This window comes from Pectinophora gossypiella, chromosome 20 (genome assembly GCF_024362695.1).
Source record: "Pectinophora gossypiella chromosome 20, ilPecGoss1.1, whole genome shotgun sequence".
Lineage (NCBI taxonomy): Eukaryota > Metazoa > Arthropoda > Insecta > Lepidoptera > Gelechiidae > Pectinophora > Pectinophora gossypiella.
Genome location: NC_065423.1, coordinates 3,896,113 through 3,909,409, shown reverse-complemented (window position 1 = coordinate 3,909,409; position 13,297 = coordinate 3,896,113). Strand labels below are relative to the sequence as shown.

Genomic DNA, 13,297 nt, shown 5'->3' with positions numbered 1-13,297 from the left:
GCGGTAAACGCGCTCGGTCTGCGATTGTTGAAGTTAAGCAACTTTCGCAAAGGCCGGTCATAGGATGGGTGACCACAAAAAAAAAGTTTTCATCTCGAGCTCCTCCGTGCTTCGGATGGCACGTTAAGCCGTTGGTCCCGGCTGCATTAGCAGTCGTTAATAACCATCAATCCGCACTGGGCCCGCGTGATGGTTTAAGGCCCGATCTCCCTATCCATCCATAGGGAAGGCCCGTACCCCAGCAGTGGGGACGTTAATGGGCTGATGATGATGATTGCCTATTACGGGTATTTTAACAAATGAATAATTCTTTTTTGAATGGTACGTGGAATAATTGAATAGTGAACCAGTGAGCTAGCTGAATTGATCACATTTTAATCATCTTTGAGTACGTTTCAGTTTGTAACATATTCATTTCTTTATTATGCCAATAGGCAATTGATACGCACTTGTAAGTCAGTGACATCGTAACGAATACTGAGGGGAATGATTCAGACCATGATTCTGAGTTAATATCAAGTGGATTTTTAAGGGTGGAAGTGACAGTGGAAGTAACACCGTAACAAATACTGAGGGGAATGATTCAGACAATGCTTCTGAGTTAATATCAAGTGGAATTTTCCATCTCAAAAGTATAGAATTAAAAATAATTTTAAAAACACAAATAAATACATGAATTTTCCGACGGAAAAATCCACTTGATATCAACTCAGAATCATGGCCTTCTCATCCCTCAAAGTTTTCGTTACAATGTGACTAACACCCTGTATGTACGGTCAGAAGCATTAATATGTATACACTTTGGTACGGTCACGAGCATTAATATGTATACACTTTGGTACGGTCACGAGCATTAATATGTATACACTTTGGTACGGTCACGAGCATTAACCCCTTAAACGCCGGAACGCGGATCTCGACCAGACACAATGTAAAATCTATTGTGTCTGGTATCTCGGCATATGAGAGGTTAATATGTATACACTTTGGTTCCATGTCACATTAACTTTTTGACAAATTGAACTGTAAGTCTCACTAATTGTCAAATAAGTACGTTAGTGCGACAGGGTCCTAAAGTGGGTACATTATGCTCATGACTGTACAAGGAATACAAATTATCTTCCCAATTAATCACTTAGGACGTACTTTAAGACATGCCTTTCATGGCATTATGATAGGCATGATCGTGAGAAATTTTAACTTGAATTGAAACCTTGTTATTGCCTAACATCTATATTATGAGTCGTATCGCTGGAACTGTATTAGTATCACCAAGTATGTTGTTACTGCTCCGATTACCTGAAAGAATTAAAATAGGTATTAAAATAATGTAACTTTTCTAACTTAATTTTATGAGGTGCTGTGTCGCGTCGTACAACGGGGTAGTTTCCAACTAGTCAAACCTGTTATTTTTTACTAACCGTCAAAACACGAAATTACTATGGCATTTTTATGAAAAAGCACGCAACCTGTGACGTCATAGAAAAACCGGAATTCGACCCGGGGCCTCAGGATCGTGAGCCCAACGCTCAACCACTGGACCACGGAGGCCGTTATTCTTCATTCTATGGTATAGAGAAAGCTCATTGGCATTGATGCGCCCGACTCTCGACGCCGTCAGTTGACTCTTTATTACTTTCTTTGTATTGCTCTATTTATAACATTATTAATGACCGTATTCCTGGAGGTGGAGGCCTGGAGACCTATAACACAGGGTACCCTAGTTTAGGCTCCAGCCTCTACAAATATTATTAATGTTCATGTTATAAAATACAGAACAGCCTCCGTGGTCTAGTGGTAAGAGCGTCAGGCTCACGATCTGGAGGTCCGGGTTCGATTCCCGATGGGGACATGGTCGAAATCACTTTGTGAGACTGTCCTTTGTTTGGTAAGGACTTTTCAGGCTTGAATCACCTGATTGTCGGAAAAAGTAAGATGATTCCGTGCTTCGGAGGGCACGTTAAGCTGTTGGTCCCGGCTATTAGCCGTAAAAACACCTTCACCAACCCGCAGTGGAGCAGCGTGGTGGAGTATGCTCCATATTCCCTCCGGTTGATTGAGGGGAGGCCTGTGCCCAGCAGTGGGACGTATATAGGCTGTTTACGTTACGTTATAAAATGATTGTAAACTAGTATAAGAACAATGTTATTTGTAGAAGAAAATAAATATATTACTTACTATATTACTTACTTACTTACTCTAGATTGTGCCATCGTCAAGATGCCTTGCATACAAATTTAATGGAAATAAATAAAAGAACATACGGAGGCCACCAGCGGTCTATCAAGCGTGCACATGCCCAGCGGGGAGTAGGAGACATTCTGCAGCAGCAGCTGGCGAGAGAAGAGCTCCAGCCGCGACGGCAGCACGCCGGTCGACGGCGCCGCCATCATCAGCCTGCATACCAGCTCCTCGGTTCTTTTGCCCTGGTTAAAAGATAAAAACAGATTTGATTTGATTTGAAATCAATTTGAAATTTTTTCTCAATAAACAATAAAAAAAAAAAAAGAAATCGTATTGTCACGGGTCCCATTCCCGGCCCAGACTTTAGTAGTATCCCTAGCATTATCCTGTTTTCACTTTGTGATCCCTAGTTTGGTTAGGACATTACAGGCTGATCACCTGATTGTACAAAAAGTAAGATGATCCGTGCTTCGGAAGGCACGTTAAGCCGTTGGTCCCGGTTACTACTTACTGATGTAAGTAAGTAGTCGTTACATGAGCCATGTCAGGGGCCTTTGGCGGCTCAATAATAACCCTGACACCAGGGTTGATGAGGTTGGTAATTCACCTCATAACCCACACGATAGAAGAAGATCCCGTTTTCTCTGCACACAGGTACACACAAAACACAACAGTTATACAGGTTAGGTCACATACCTCCGAAAATGTATTTCTCGGGAATTGTGTATTTCATGGGTCTCCTCACGATGTTTTCCTTCACCGCTGAGCACGTGAAAATAATTTACGATCCAAACATGAATTCAACAAATAATATTGTAGCTACTTACCTCATACATACATACATAAACAGCCTAAATACGTCCCACTGCTGGGCACAGGCCTCCCCTCATCCAACTGGAAGGGGTATGGAGCATACTCCTCCACGCTGGTCCACTGCGGGTTGGTGGAGGTGTTTTTTACGGCTAATAGCCGGGATCAACGGCTTAACGTGCTCTCCGAAGCACGGAGTCATCTTACTTTTTCAGACAATCAGGTGATTCAAGCCTGAAAAGTCCTTACCAAAGGACAGTCTCGCAAAGTGATTTCGGCAATTTCCCCATCGGGAATCGAATCCGGCCCTCCAGATCGTGAGCTTAACGCTCTACCCACTAGACCACCGAGGCTGTTACTTACCTCACTAATAGTGTAATGGCTCGGCTCAACCACAACGAACATTCGCAGCATGTGCGTTGCGCACCACAGGAACTGTAGTATTAAGAAATGTATTCGATTGGTGGACACAACTGTAACAAAAAAGTGCCATGTCAAAATTGTTATCACCAGCAATATCCAAAATTGTACATTGTGAACTTCGCATCACACTTTTCCATATTTTCTCGCCGTTTAATCCTTCGCAACGTGATAAAATTTTGTCACGGTAATTTTATCGATTCTGACGATATAATTATGTCGTTTTGGTGCTAACATGTGAACCCGAATAAGTCATGTCGTTCTGTCAAAATACGCACAAAATCACGTGACACGCATGTTAGGGAAAAAAAAAACTTATCGATTTCAACAAAATTTATTGAATCGAACGATAATTTTATATCGTTGCGCATATTAGCCCTGCTGGACTTCTATAAATATTTCAAGACTAAAATTAGCCAAATTGGTTCACCCGTTCTCGGGCCTTAGCGAGACTAACAAACAGCAATTCACTTTTATACATACAGGGTGTTAGTGACATCGTAACGAATACTCAGGGGGATGATTCAGACGATGATTCCGTGTTAATATTAAGTGGAATTTTTCGTCGCAAAATTCATGTTTTTTTTTTAGTTTTTTATAATTATTTTCAATTCTATACTTTTGCGATGGAAAATTCCACTTGATATTAACTCGGAATAATCAGCTGAATCATCCCCCTCAGTATTCGTTACGACGTCACTTACACCCCGCACAAGTACCTACGGTAGCCATACAACTTCATACAAGTAGGTATGGGTGTTAGTGACGCCGTAACGAATACTGAGGGGAATGGTTCAGACCATGATTCTGAGTTGATATCAACTGGAATTTTCAGTCTGAACAGTCATGAAAATTGTTGTGTTTTTTTAAATTATTTTCAGTTCCATACTTTTGCGACGGAAAATTTCACTTGATATCAACTCAGAATCATGGCCTCAATCACCCCTCAAAGTTTTCGTTACGATGTCACTAACACCCTGTATATAGATAACATAACCACTTACTGATCTCCATAATGAGGAAGTACGGCGTGACGATGAGATGCAGCAGGGTTGAGATGAGTATGACGACCACGGGGAGCCCGTAGCTGTCGTTGATGCGGCGCACCACCTCGCACAGCGTGCCGTGCAGGGAAGCCAGCCGACGGATGGCCTCGCACGGAGGTACTACCAGCCGAGGCTGGCCGTTTACTGGAAAGGAGATCATCGACTTTCCATACTTTGGCCAGCCCATGAAAGTGCCAGCCAGAGAAAAAAAATGTGTCAAACCTTTCAAGATACCAAACGTATATGACCATTAGTTTGGCTTTATAGTATTGCTAATAAAGAGCCGTGGTAGCCCAGTTGGTAGAACGCTTGCATCTCACTTTGAGGTCGCAGGTTCGAATCCAGCGCAGGCCTAAACCAAAGATTGTCGAATTTGTTTTCGAATTCAAGTTTGGATCATAAATGATTATCACGTGCTCAGCGATGAAGGAAAACATTGTGACGAAACCCACATTCCCGAGAAATGCATTTTCGGCTGGTTTTCCCTTTGGAGGTTGGAAGGTCAGACAGGCAGTCGCTTCTGTAAAAAACCGGACCTATTAAATCTTCAGTTTAGGTAAGCGGACCCTGTGAAAAACGGGATAGTGCTAGGGAGATTATAGTATTGCTAATAATACAATAATAGTACTTACTATCTATCTATTAGAATAGAATAAATAATAATAATACCTATGCTATGCAAATGGAAATCCATAGTCTATGCTAACCTTGGTGGGAAATAGGCGGGAGTTTATGTATGTATGTGAAAGCGTTTCTTTTCGCATTAGAAAATAGTGTTTAAGTAGGTATGGAATGGATGAGGAGTTCGGTGGCGCAGCGGTTAACGCGCTCGGTCTGCGATTGTTGAAGTAAAGCAACTTTCGCAAAGGCCGGTCATTGGATGGGTGACCACAAAAAAAAAAGTTTTCATCTCGAGCTCCTCCGTGCTTCGGAAGGCGCGTTGGTCCCGGCTGCATTAGCAGTCGTTAATAACCATCAATCCGCAGTGGGCCCGCGTGATGGTTTAAGGCCCGATCTCCCTACCCATCCATAGGGAAGGCCCGTGTCCCAGCAGTGGGGACGTTAATGGGCTGATGATGATGATGAGGTATGGAATCAAGTATAAATCGATGAATATTTACCATTTCGTTTAATGATAATGGGGTGTTCTTTCCCGGGTAGATTATCAACCAGCAAGCTGACGTTAGCGGAGCGCTGGGCCTCCGCAGGGGCTACGCGGATCGCGAAGATGTTTAGTGGAGCGCCCTCCTTTACTTTCTCCACTGAAATATAAATATTGTTTAAGGTTTATGCAATTATAATCATTTTAAAACGCGTAATACAACAGGGAGTATAAAATGGGCACATCGAAGCAATTCATCTAAGAAAGCAATGTCAAAATGTCAAAAAACAATACAATACAATACAAATACACTTTATTGCACCAAAAAATAATAATTATAAAAAGTCTCATAACTAAGTACATGGAAAATGGCTTAAAGCGATTTCTTCCAGACAACCATAAGGTGAGGAAAAATGTAAAAAAAATTAAAGATTGCGGGTACAAACTATAAGTACAATTTACCAATAAATACATGCAAATAAATATATAACATACTTACAAATATATATACCAAACCTATATACATAACCTAACATACCTACTTATATAAATAGTACACACAAAATACCTAATAATAAGCATTCAAGAGCTTCAGAATATGAGCACTACAACACACTTCAAAGCAATATTGCTTTCTTAGATGAATTGCTTGGAAGTGGCTATTTTGACCCCCCTGTACTAACATAAGTAAATAGTAGCTGAGACCGATTGCTTAACGTGCCCTTCGAAGCACGGACAATCTTATTTCCGTACAATTGAGTGATCATGTGAGCGAAGAAACTTACTGTGAGAAGAAACTGACATTAGCACATGAATTTTAGATTATACTGACTGCATATTATTGATACGGCCTAGCTAGGGCTTTTTATACGCATGCTTAGAATAGTTAATTAATAGAAGTGAATATACCTATATTTTAAGAACTTTTATAGTTCATACATAACAGTCTTGACGAGAGCCTGCAATGTCCGAACCAAACTAGGTGTTAACTACGGCCTCCTTGGTCGTCTTAAGTTTTTTTTTTATATACTTGTCAATTTCAGTATGCTCCATTGTTTTTTAAAATGTCCGTGAAAAAATCAGCACGTAATGTTTTTGCTTACTCTTACATTTCATATGTATGCACTCTCAACAAGAGGTCCTTCGCCCGACGCTTAACCACTGAACCACAGAGGCCGTTCAGTGTCTAAGGTGTTGTAGGATAAATAGATGAACTCACGCGGTACGTTCACATGGCGGGCGGTGAGCGCGAGCGCCTCGTTGACAGCCTGGAAGCGCGTGCGCAGTGAAAGAGCGGTGAACGCGAACTGTAGCTCCAGTATCATCACCACGTACCACAGCAGGTAGAAGCCTATGTAGTTCGTTACTACCGCCCCTGAAAATTTAAATAGAACATGGATACTACCAAGATGGTTACACCTTTAGAACCATGTCACATTAACTTTTTCGACAAATTCAACTGTAAGCATCAGTAAATGTCAAATATGTTAATGGAATAAGGTTCTAAAGTGGGTAGGGCAAGTATTACTGACTGTTCACACACAAGAGTTGTACTCATTATTAGTATGTGTCTTTAGCAGAAGATGTAAATTGGTCTTTTGTAATTATTTATTTTCACGCTCAGTGGGTAGGCCCGCTACAAGGTGGACCGACGATCTGGTGAAGGTCGCGGGAAGCCGCTGGATGCGGGCAGCGCAGGACCGATCGTCGTGGAGATCCTTGGGGGAGGCATATGCCCAGCAGTGGGCGTCATACGGCTGATGATGATGAATTATTTATTTTATCTGGTGCAACGCATATCGCTGGCTGTTCAACGCGGAAACGCAGCCAGCATTATGGGTAAGTACATTTGCACCAGGTACGATTCGAGGCGGGCTTCTTAATTAATATAGTTTAGTTTAAGTGCTAATTGTACATAATTTATTTTATTTTGAGTTCTGTTTATTTGTTTTAGTTTTATTTTAATTTTATTTGTTTTGTTTCATATTTTTGTTATGTAACTGTTTTGTTTATGGTGTAAATAATTTCATGGATAGAGATATTATTTATTATGCATATTTTATCTATGTTTTTGGTTATAAATAATAACCCTTGTTATTACATCTAGGCATAACATATCTTCGAGCTACTCGTATAAGGTAGTTTGCCTTTTAAACAAAGTAACTTTACCTAGCCAATCTTGCGATGGATGTCCCTCTGAATACCCCAATTGGGATAGTCGTGAGCTTATGCCATGAACACACTTAATTTCGTTTCTGTTTTAAAGGGTTGTGTAAAATTACATAACACAACAAACAAACTACTTAATCTAAATTAATTAGTTTGTAAATATAACTCACACTGCCTATCCAGTCTCCTTGCCTGCAACGCGTAGAAACAGAAGTCATCGGCAAGCAGAACTGAGAAGAAGATCAGTATTGCCAACAAAACCGCACACAACTTGCGTTCTGTCGCCACAGAGTACTGCGCGCCTATGCTCGTGTCAACCTGGAAAATAAAGAGAACTATTTTGATTTTATGCTCTCCTGGTACTTTTTTAATGAGCCATATGAGGAAAGTTGCCTTAGTTGTTGGAGCTGTCTAACCGGGTAGGGTAGGATAGTGTGACGGATTGACAATGTCACATCGCATAAACAAACGCAATGTCATCGTAAAATTCTTTCTTTTATCGGCATCCTTTTCTGTTGCACAGCAGCGTCCTTGTTTTTCTTTACTAGAGTGGTCAGGGAGATTCCACCTGAGATTATTCGAGAAAGAAGTTCTAGTACAAGACCATAGGGTATATAAGGAGTGGGAAGAGCAAGTAGAGCCAGTTCAGTTTCTAAAGTGATCAGAGCAAGAAGAAGAAGTGGAAAAGTGAAAAAAAAAGTGGAAGTGAAGAACTGTGTTTTAAGCTTTGTTAAGTGCAGTGTCAAGTGCAGTGTTAAGCGCAGTGTTGAGGCAGTACTAGTCCTGTTCCGTGCTGTGTTCGAGTGTCGCGAAATAAAGTGAAGTGACGGTGACGGAGTTATACCGCGATGCCCTGTGCGGAAGCTGTACCGTGTGTATAGTGAATAAATTCGTTTCTCCTTAAGACTCAGTGTTCTTAAGTAAGTCTTCCGGCCAAGTAGTTAATGCCATCTGCGGCAAACCTACAATAAGTCACGTCAAAAAAAAAAGAAAAAAAAAACTTCCAACCCCGAAATCCACTTCCGTAACAATAGTGTAGTGACGGTGATGCGGGCAATGTTATGTTATTTTGATTAACATTATTATACATAAATAACTCACGCCTGTAAATCCTAATGGGCTTGGCAGTGCTACAAGTAATCATAAGACATATTCCGACTGTTTCTGATGCAAGGCTAGGTATGATAAACCGTATGTTTATAGGTGATCTTATAATTTATAGTCTGTCACTATAAGCGGACCCTCTGAAAACGAAATATCTCTAGGGAGATGATTTATTTATGATGTTGAATTGTAATGCTTATATCATATTGAAGTGGACAGAATACCTGAAAAGGCTTTTACGATACGGTCGGTATGACAGCTAATCGCATTCTTATAACGATTTCCTTTATCCTAATGGTGTTCAGGCAGAACTTTTAACAACCCTCTTAAAATTTCGTTGACAGCACGCGCTTAACGTTGTCATCTGTCCTTTTCCTTTTCGGCGGATAAAAAAATTACAAAAATTAGGAGGTGTCCGCAGAAAACACGGCCAACATTATCGTAAAAATAATGTGGCCTTGAATTCAAAATTGTCTTCGCAACGAAAACGATCGAAAAACCACTTACCGTGATTACCCGCCTGGTTAATCGCAGCATAAACCTAATTAAAGTTGTCGTTTGTTTTTAAGTTAAGTTTGTGTTTAAGTTTAACGATTTAAGTGGCGAGTTTTAATAAGATTAAGATGAAAGATAAATACGTTACGGCTGTAGGCAGCTGTGTGTTGAGTGGGCTTGCTTAGCCTGGCCACACCCGAACACTTCATACAAAGCACCTCGTTTTCCACAGACACTACACATTTACGTTATCGTACACATGCGTGTCTGTGTGTGACGTCTGACGCCATACCATTGAAGACTAAAGTAAGACCGAGGGGGTGAGGTAAACCTAGCTCAGCCGCTGGTGGGGAGCGGAGAGTCGCCGTTCTATACGACGTATTATTCCTTATTCTATGCCCCGGCGGAAATTAGGCGTGAGTTTATTTATATTACAGCTGTATTAGGCAGTAACACTAAGTTTTGTCGTAAGTCTTTGAGCTTGATATTCACTTTTGTTTACGTAATTTAATTGTGAGCTGGATTCGATGTGAACAAAAAGTCTGGTCAATTGTGTGTCCGACTCGCGCACCGCGGGTTCCGTATAAACTGCCGTAAATTAACAAAAATAAACTAACGGTGAACTCTGCCTTTAAAAAAATATTGTCTCCTTACATCGACATAGGTAACGATTAGTTTACCAACTGCAAATAAGTTTGTAACCACCAATTTTGACATTTTATGATAGAAAACAAATTAACGATTTTCGAAAAGACCCCATATATTTTGATTCCTCTGCGAAATGACAATAAAGCTTAAAATTGCTGTATTTTTGGATTGCATTGATTTGATTCTTTTAGAGCTTCAAGGCAAGGTACCGCAGACATAAGCATTAATGTTAAATTCAACTTGATACCACTACGCGTTCCTGATGAAAAGGGTCTTGATAGGCAGATAGACAACAAAGTGGTTATATAAGGCCTAAGTTAATGTCTGCTAAATATTTTAAGAAATGGTAATGATATTAATGTTGTTAATTTTATTATAGAGCCTTTTGTAAGTAAATATTTTCTTTTATTTTAGTGCAATAAAGTATGCTTGTATTGCTATTGGTGCTAATTCCTGTAAATACCATCTAATTTTATTTTAAGTTATATCTGACATTTTCTTATCCGCCGAAAAGTAAAGGGACGGGTAATCGACAAGCATAAATTTTATGGAACACACGTCCATTTTAAGCACAAATCTAAAATAACCGTCTAAAAATTTTACATTGGCCAATAACCCGACAGAAGGAAGTTGACAGCACACGTCAAACGGTTTGCATACCAGCGAAATACCTTTTTGATTCGCCCGGGTTATTCATTCATTTACTCATTCTTCCTAAAACTAAGAGCTGTCAATCATCCGTCCCTTTCCTTTTCGGCGGATAAGAAAATGACATGTATAACAAAGTAAAATTAGGAGGTGCCTGTAGGAATCGAGGCCAATATATAATAATGGTTCAGTTATTCCTTTTGATGTTCGGAACCCTAAAAACAGCCGAACTATAAACCGAACATTTTAATAACACTCACAGCAGCAATACTGTCCATGAATTTGAGCAGCTTCCTCATCCGTCGAGGTGCGCCATACACGCCCGTGCCTGCCGTCGCCACCACCACCAGCACATCGCACGTCGACACCAGCTGGGACATCCGTGACGTCATCCGCACTGACTTCTCCACCCCGACGTTGATCTCCGCTATTAGGCCGAACACTGTGCATATTACTGGAAAATCCAATAAGAATATGTTAGAAAATCAGATATTAGAATCATTTATTCAGCGTAATTATCACGGATAAACTTGTTGATGGTCAATATAACATTTTTGAATTTACGTCATTTCGCAAGAAATGATAAGAAACTGCAACAGCAATACATCTTTTAAATCAATGAGGTTGTACATTACAATTTATTACCTAAATAACTAGAGGGATACAATTAATACCAGACATTTTTATCATTTAGGTAGTAATTAATCTTATAATAAGCTTTTTTATATAAAGTAAGCTTCACGTGAGCTTTAAATTTATTTTCTGACAAATTTAAAATAGTATCTGGTATTTTATTGTAAAAATGTATACATAATCCCAAAAAAGATGAACTTAATTTACTTAATCTAGAATTTTGAAGAAACCGATTAAGGCCTATAACTTCCTCTAGACCATGGTGTGCGCCGCGGCGCCATGATGCGCCGTAGAAAGTAAGAGGGGCGCCGTGAGTTCTGTCATTATCCAAAACCACAACACAAATATTCGCGGGTACCTATTTGTGTGCTCGCATTGGTAAATAATATAGCGTTGTGTCACTCTTTTTGATCGTGATTTTAAATTTACAACGACGGTAAGTACCTACCAACTTCGCGCGCGTTTTCCTATCTCCCTCGAAGTAACAAAACCTAACAACTAAGCTAGGGCAAAACAACCGCCGTTACAAAATACTGAACTTGTACCTGCGCCGCAGGTTGAAAAAAATTGGGAACCCCTGCTCTAGACTCCAAAAAATGTTATTAAAAATAAACGATTTCAAAATATTCGATACAATGTTAGAATCTAAATTCTGAATTCGGCATCTCCTAGCAGAGTGTCGTATAAATTTATTGTGCAAATCGTTTTTGATTGAATAAAGAATGTATTTAAAAATTCAAATACGAAAAAAATCGAAAATCGTTGGTTTAGACCTACTACTGCTGTAAAATTTAGTACTCACCTAAAATAGTGACGAGTATATAACTATAGATACACATAGCACTGGATAGGGCAATGGAGAACCCATTGTTCCGAGACTCGAACCGTAACGGCGCCAGACCGAAGAAACTGGATATCTGCGGATATTCAAGTGAACTTGTGAACGTTTTGGAACGCATTAAATAATTTCTTCTAAAAGACATCATATTCAATTTCAAGCCCTGTGGTATATTATCTCTCTCTCTATATATGTCGGTGGAGCAATCGCCTTCATAACTCCATAGATAAGGCGTGGTATAATATATACAGGTGAATTTCAAGTAAGTACCACAAATAAAGTCAACTAAAGCGTCTCCATCGCTATAAGCGACCGCTTCCAAACAGCCTTCGCGGTGTGTGGGCAGCATTATAGATGACATTATTTTTAATACCTTTAAAAACTTGTAAAACAACAAGACAAAATTCATCCCCTAAGGTTTCAAAATATCAAAGTTTGTATAGAGCAGCTTGATAGGTCTGCAATATACTTACAATATACTTACTAACATAGACAATTATTTAGGTATTTAATACCATAATATAACATTAAACTCACGTCCTTGTCCCAATGGGGAAGTCAGACAGAGGTAATATATGCACACTTAACCGAGCTTTCTATTAGACCAACGTGATAGGTGGTGAGCCGTATCGCCGTCTATAATGGTCGAGTCAACTGTGCTAGTGAAAACTGCACTTAAGATAAACACACACTCTCTTCTATCGTGTTGGTTGTGAGGTGGATTACCAACCCCATCAACCTTGGTGTCAGGGTTACTATTGAGCCGCCAAAGGCCCCTGACATGGCTCATGTAACGACTTCTACCTTACATCAGTATGCAGTAACCGGGAGCAACAGCTCAACGCACACTTAACACACTTAAATTAACACTAACAGTAAGTACCTTTAATATAAAAGCGTGGGCCCCGCCGACGATGCAGTGGTCTGGCGCGCGGGAAGTGGCTGGGTCCGCGCTCACTGGAGCCTCCTCACCATCGGCCTTCACTGGGTCTAGACCTGCAACATTGAACGTCTACTTACAATCTTAGAGCAGCAACCTGGGCTATGATATTTTGGAAAGGGAAGGTGAAGGGGACGCTCGCTCGTGGAAAGCTCGGCGAAGTACTTAATTCAGATGAATTAAGTACTTCTTATATTGCCGGCATATACTGTGTTATATGCCAGTCAACATACATCATGTAAAATTAGTAAGATTAATTA

At 40.2% G+C, this 13,297-nt stretch overlaps 1 protein-coding gene across 1 annotated transcript in view; it reads right to left on the bottom strand.

The window, feature by feature from the left end:
- Window positions 1–1,236: 1,236 nt before the first annotated feature.
- The window catches only part of LOC126375894 (gustatory receptor for sugar taste 43a-like), a 59,077-nt gene continuing 47,016 nt past the window's right edge, over window positions 1,237–13,297 (bottom strand). Inside the window, exons 2-11 of the mRNA XM_050022981.1 lie at window positions 12,981–13,093; window positions 12,062–12,176; window positions 10,887–11,080; window positions 7,902–8,049; window positions 6,782–6,937; window positions 5,582–5,722; window positions 4,419–4,604; window positions 3,358–3,467; window positions 2,265–2,426; window positions 1,237–1,299 (exon numbers count right to left, since the gene is read on the bottom strand). Coding sequence (XP_049878938.1) covers window positions 1,237–1,299; window positions 2,265–2,426; window positions 3,358–3,467; window positions 4,419–4,604; window positions 5,582–5,722; window positions 6,782–6,937; window positions 7,902–8,049; window positions 10,887–11,080; window positions 12,062–12,176; window positions 12,981–13,093 — 1,388 coding nt within the window. The remainder of the gene's footprint in view (window positions 1,300–2,264; window positions 2,427–3,357; window positions 3,468–4,418; window positions 4,605–5,581; window positions 5,723–6,781; window positions 6,938–7,901; window positions 8,050–10,886; window positions 11,081–12,061; window positions 12,177–12,980; window positions 13,094–13,297) is intronic.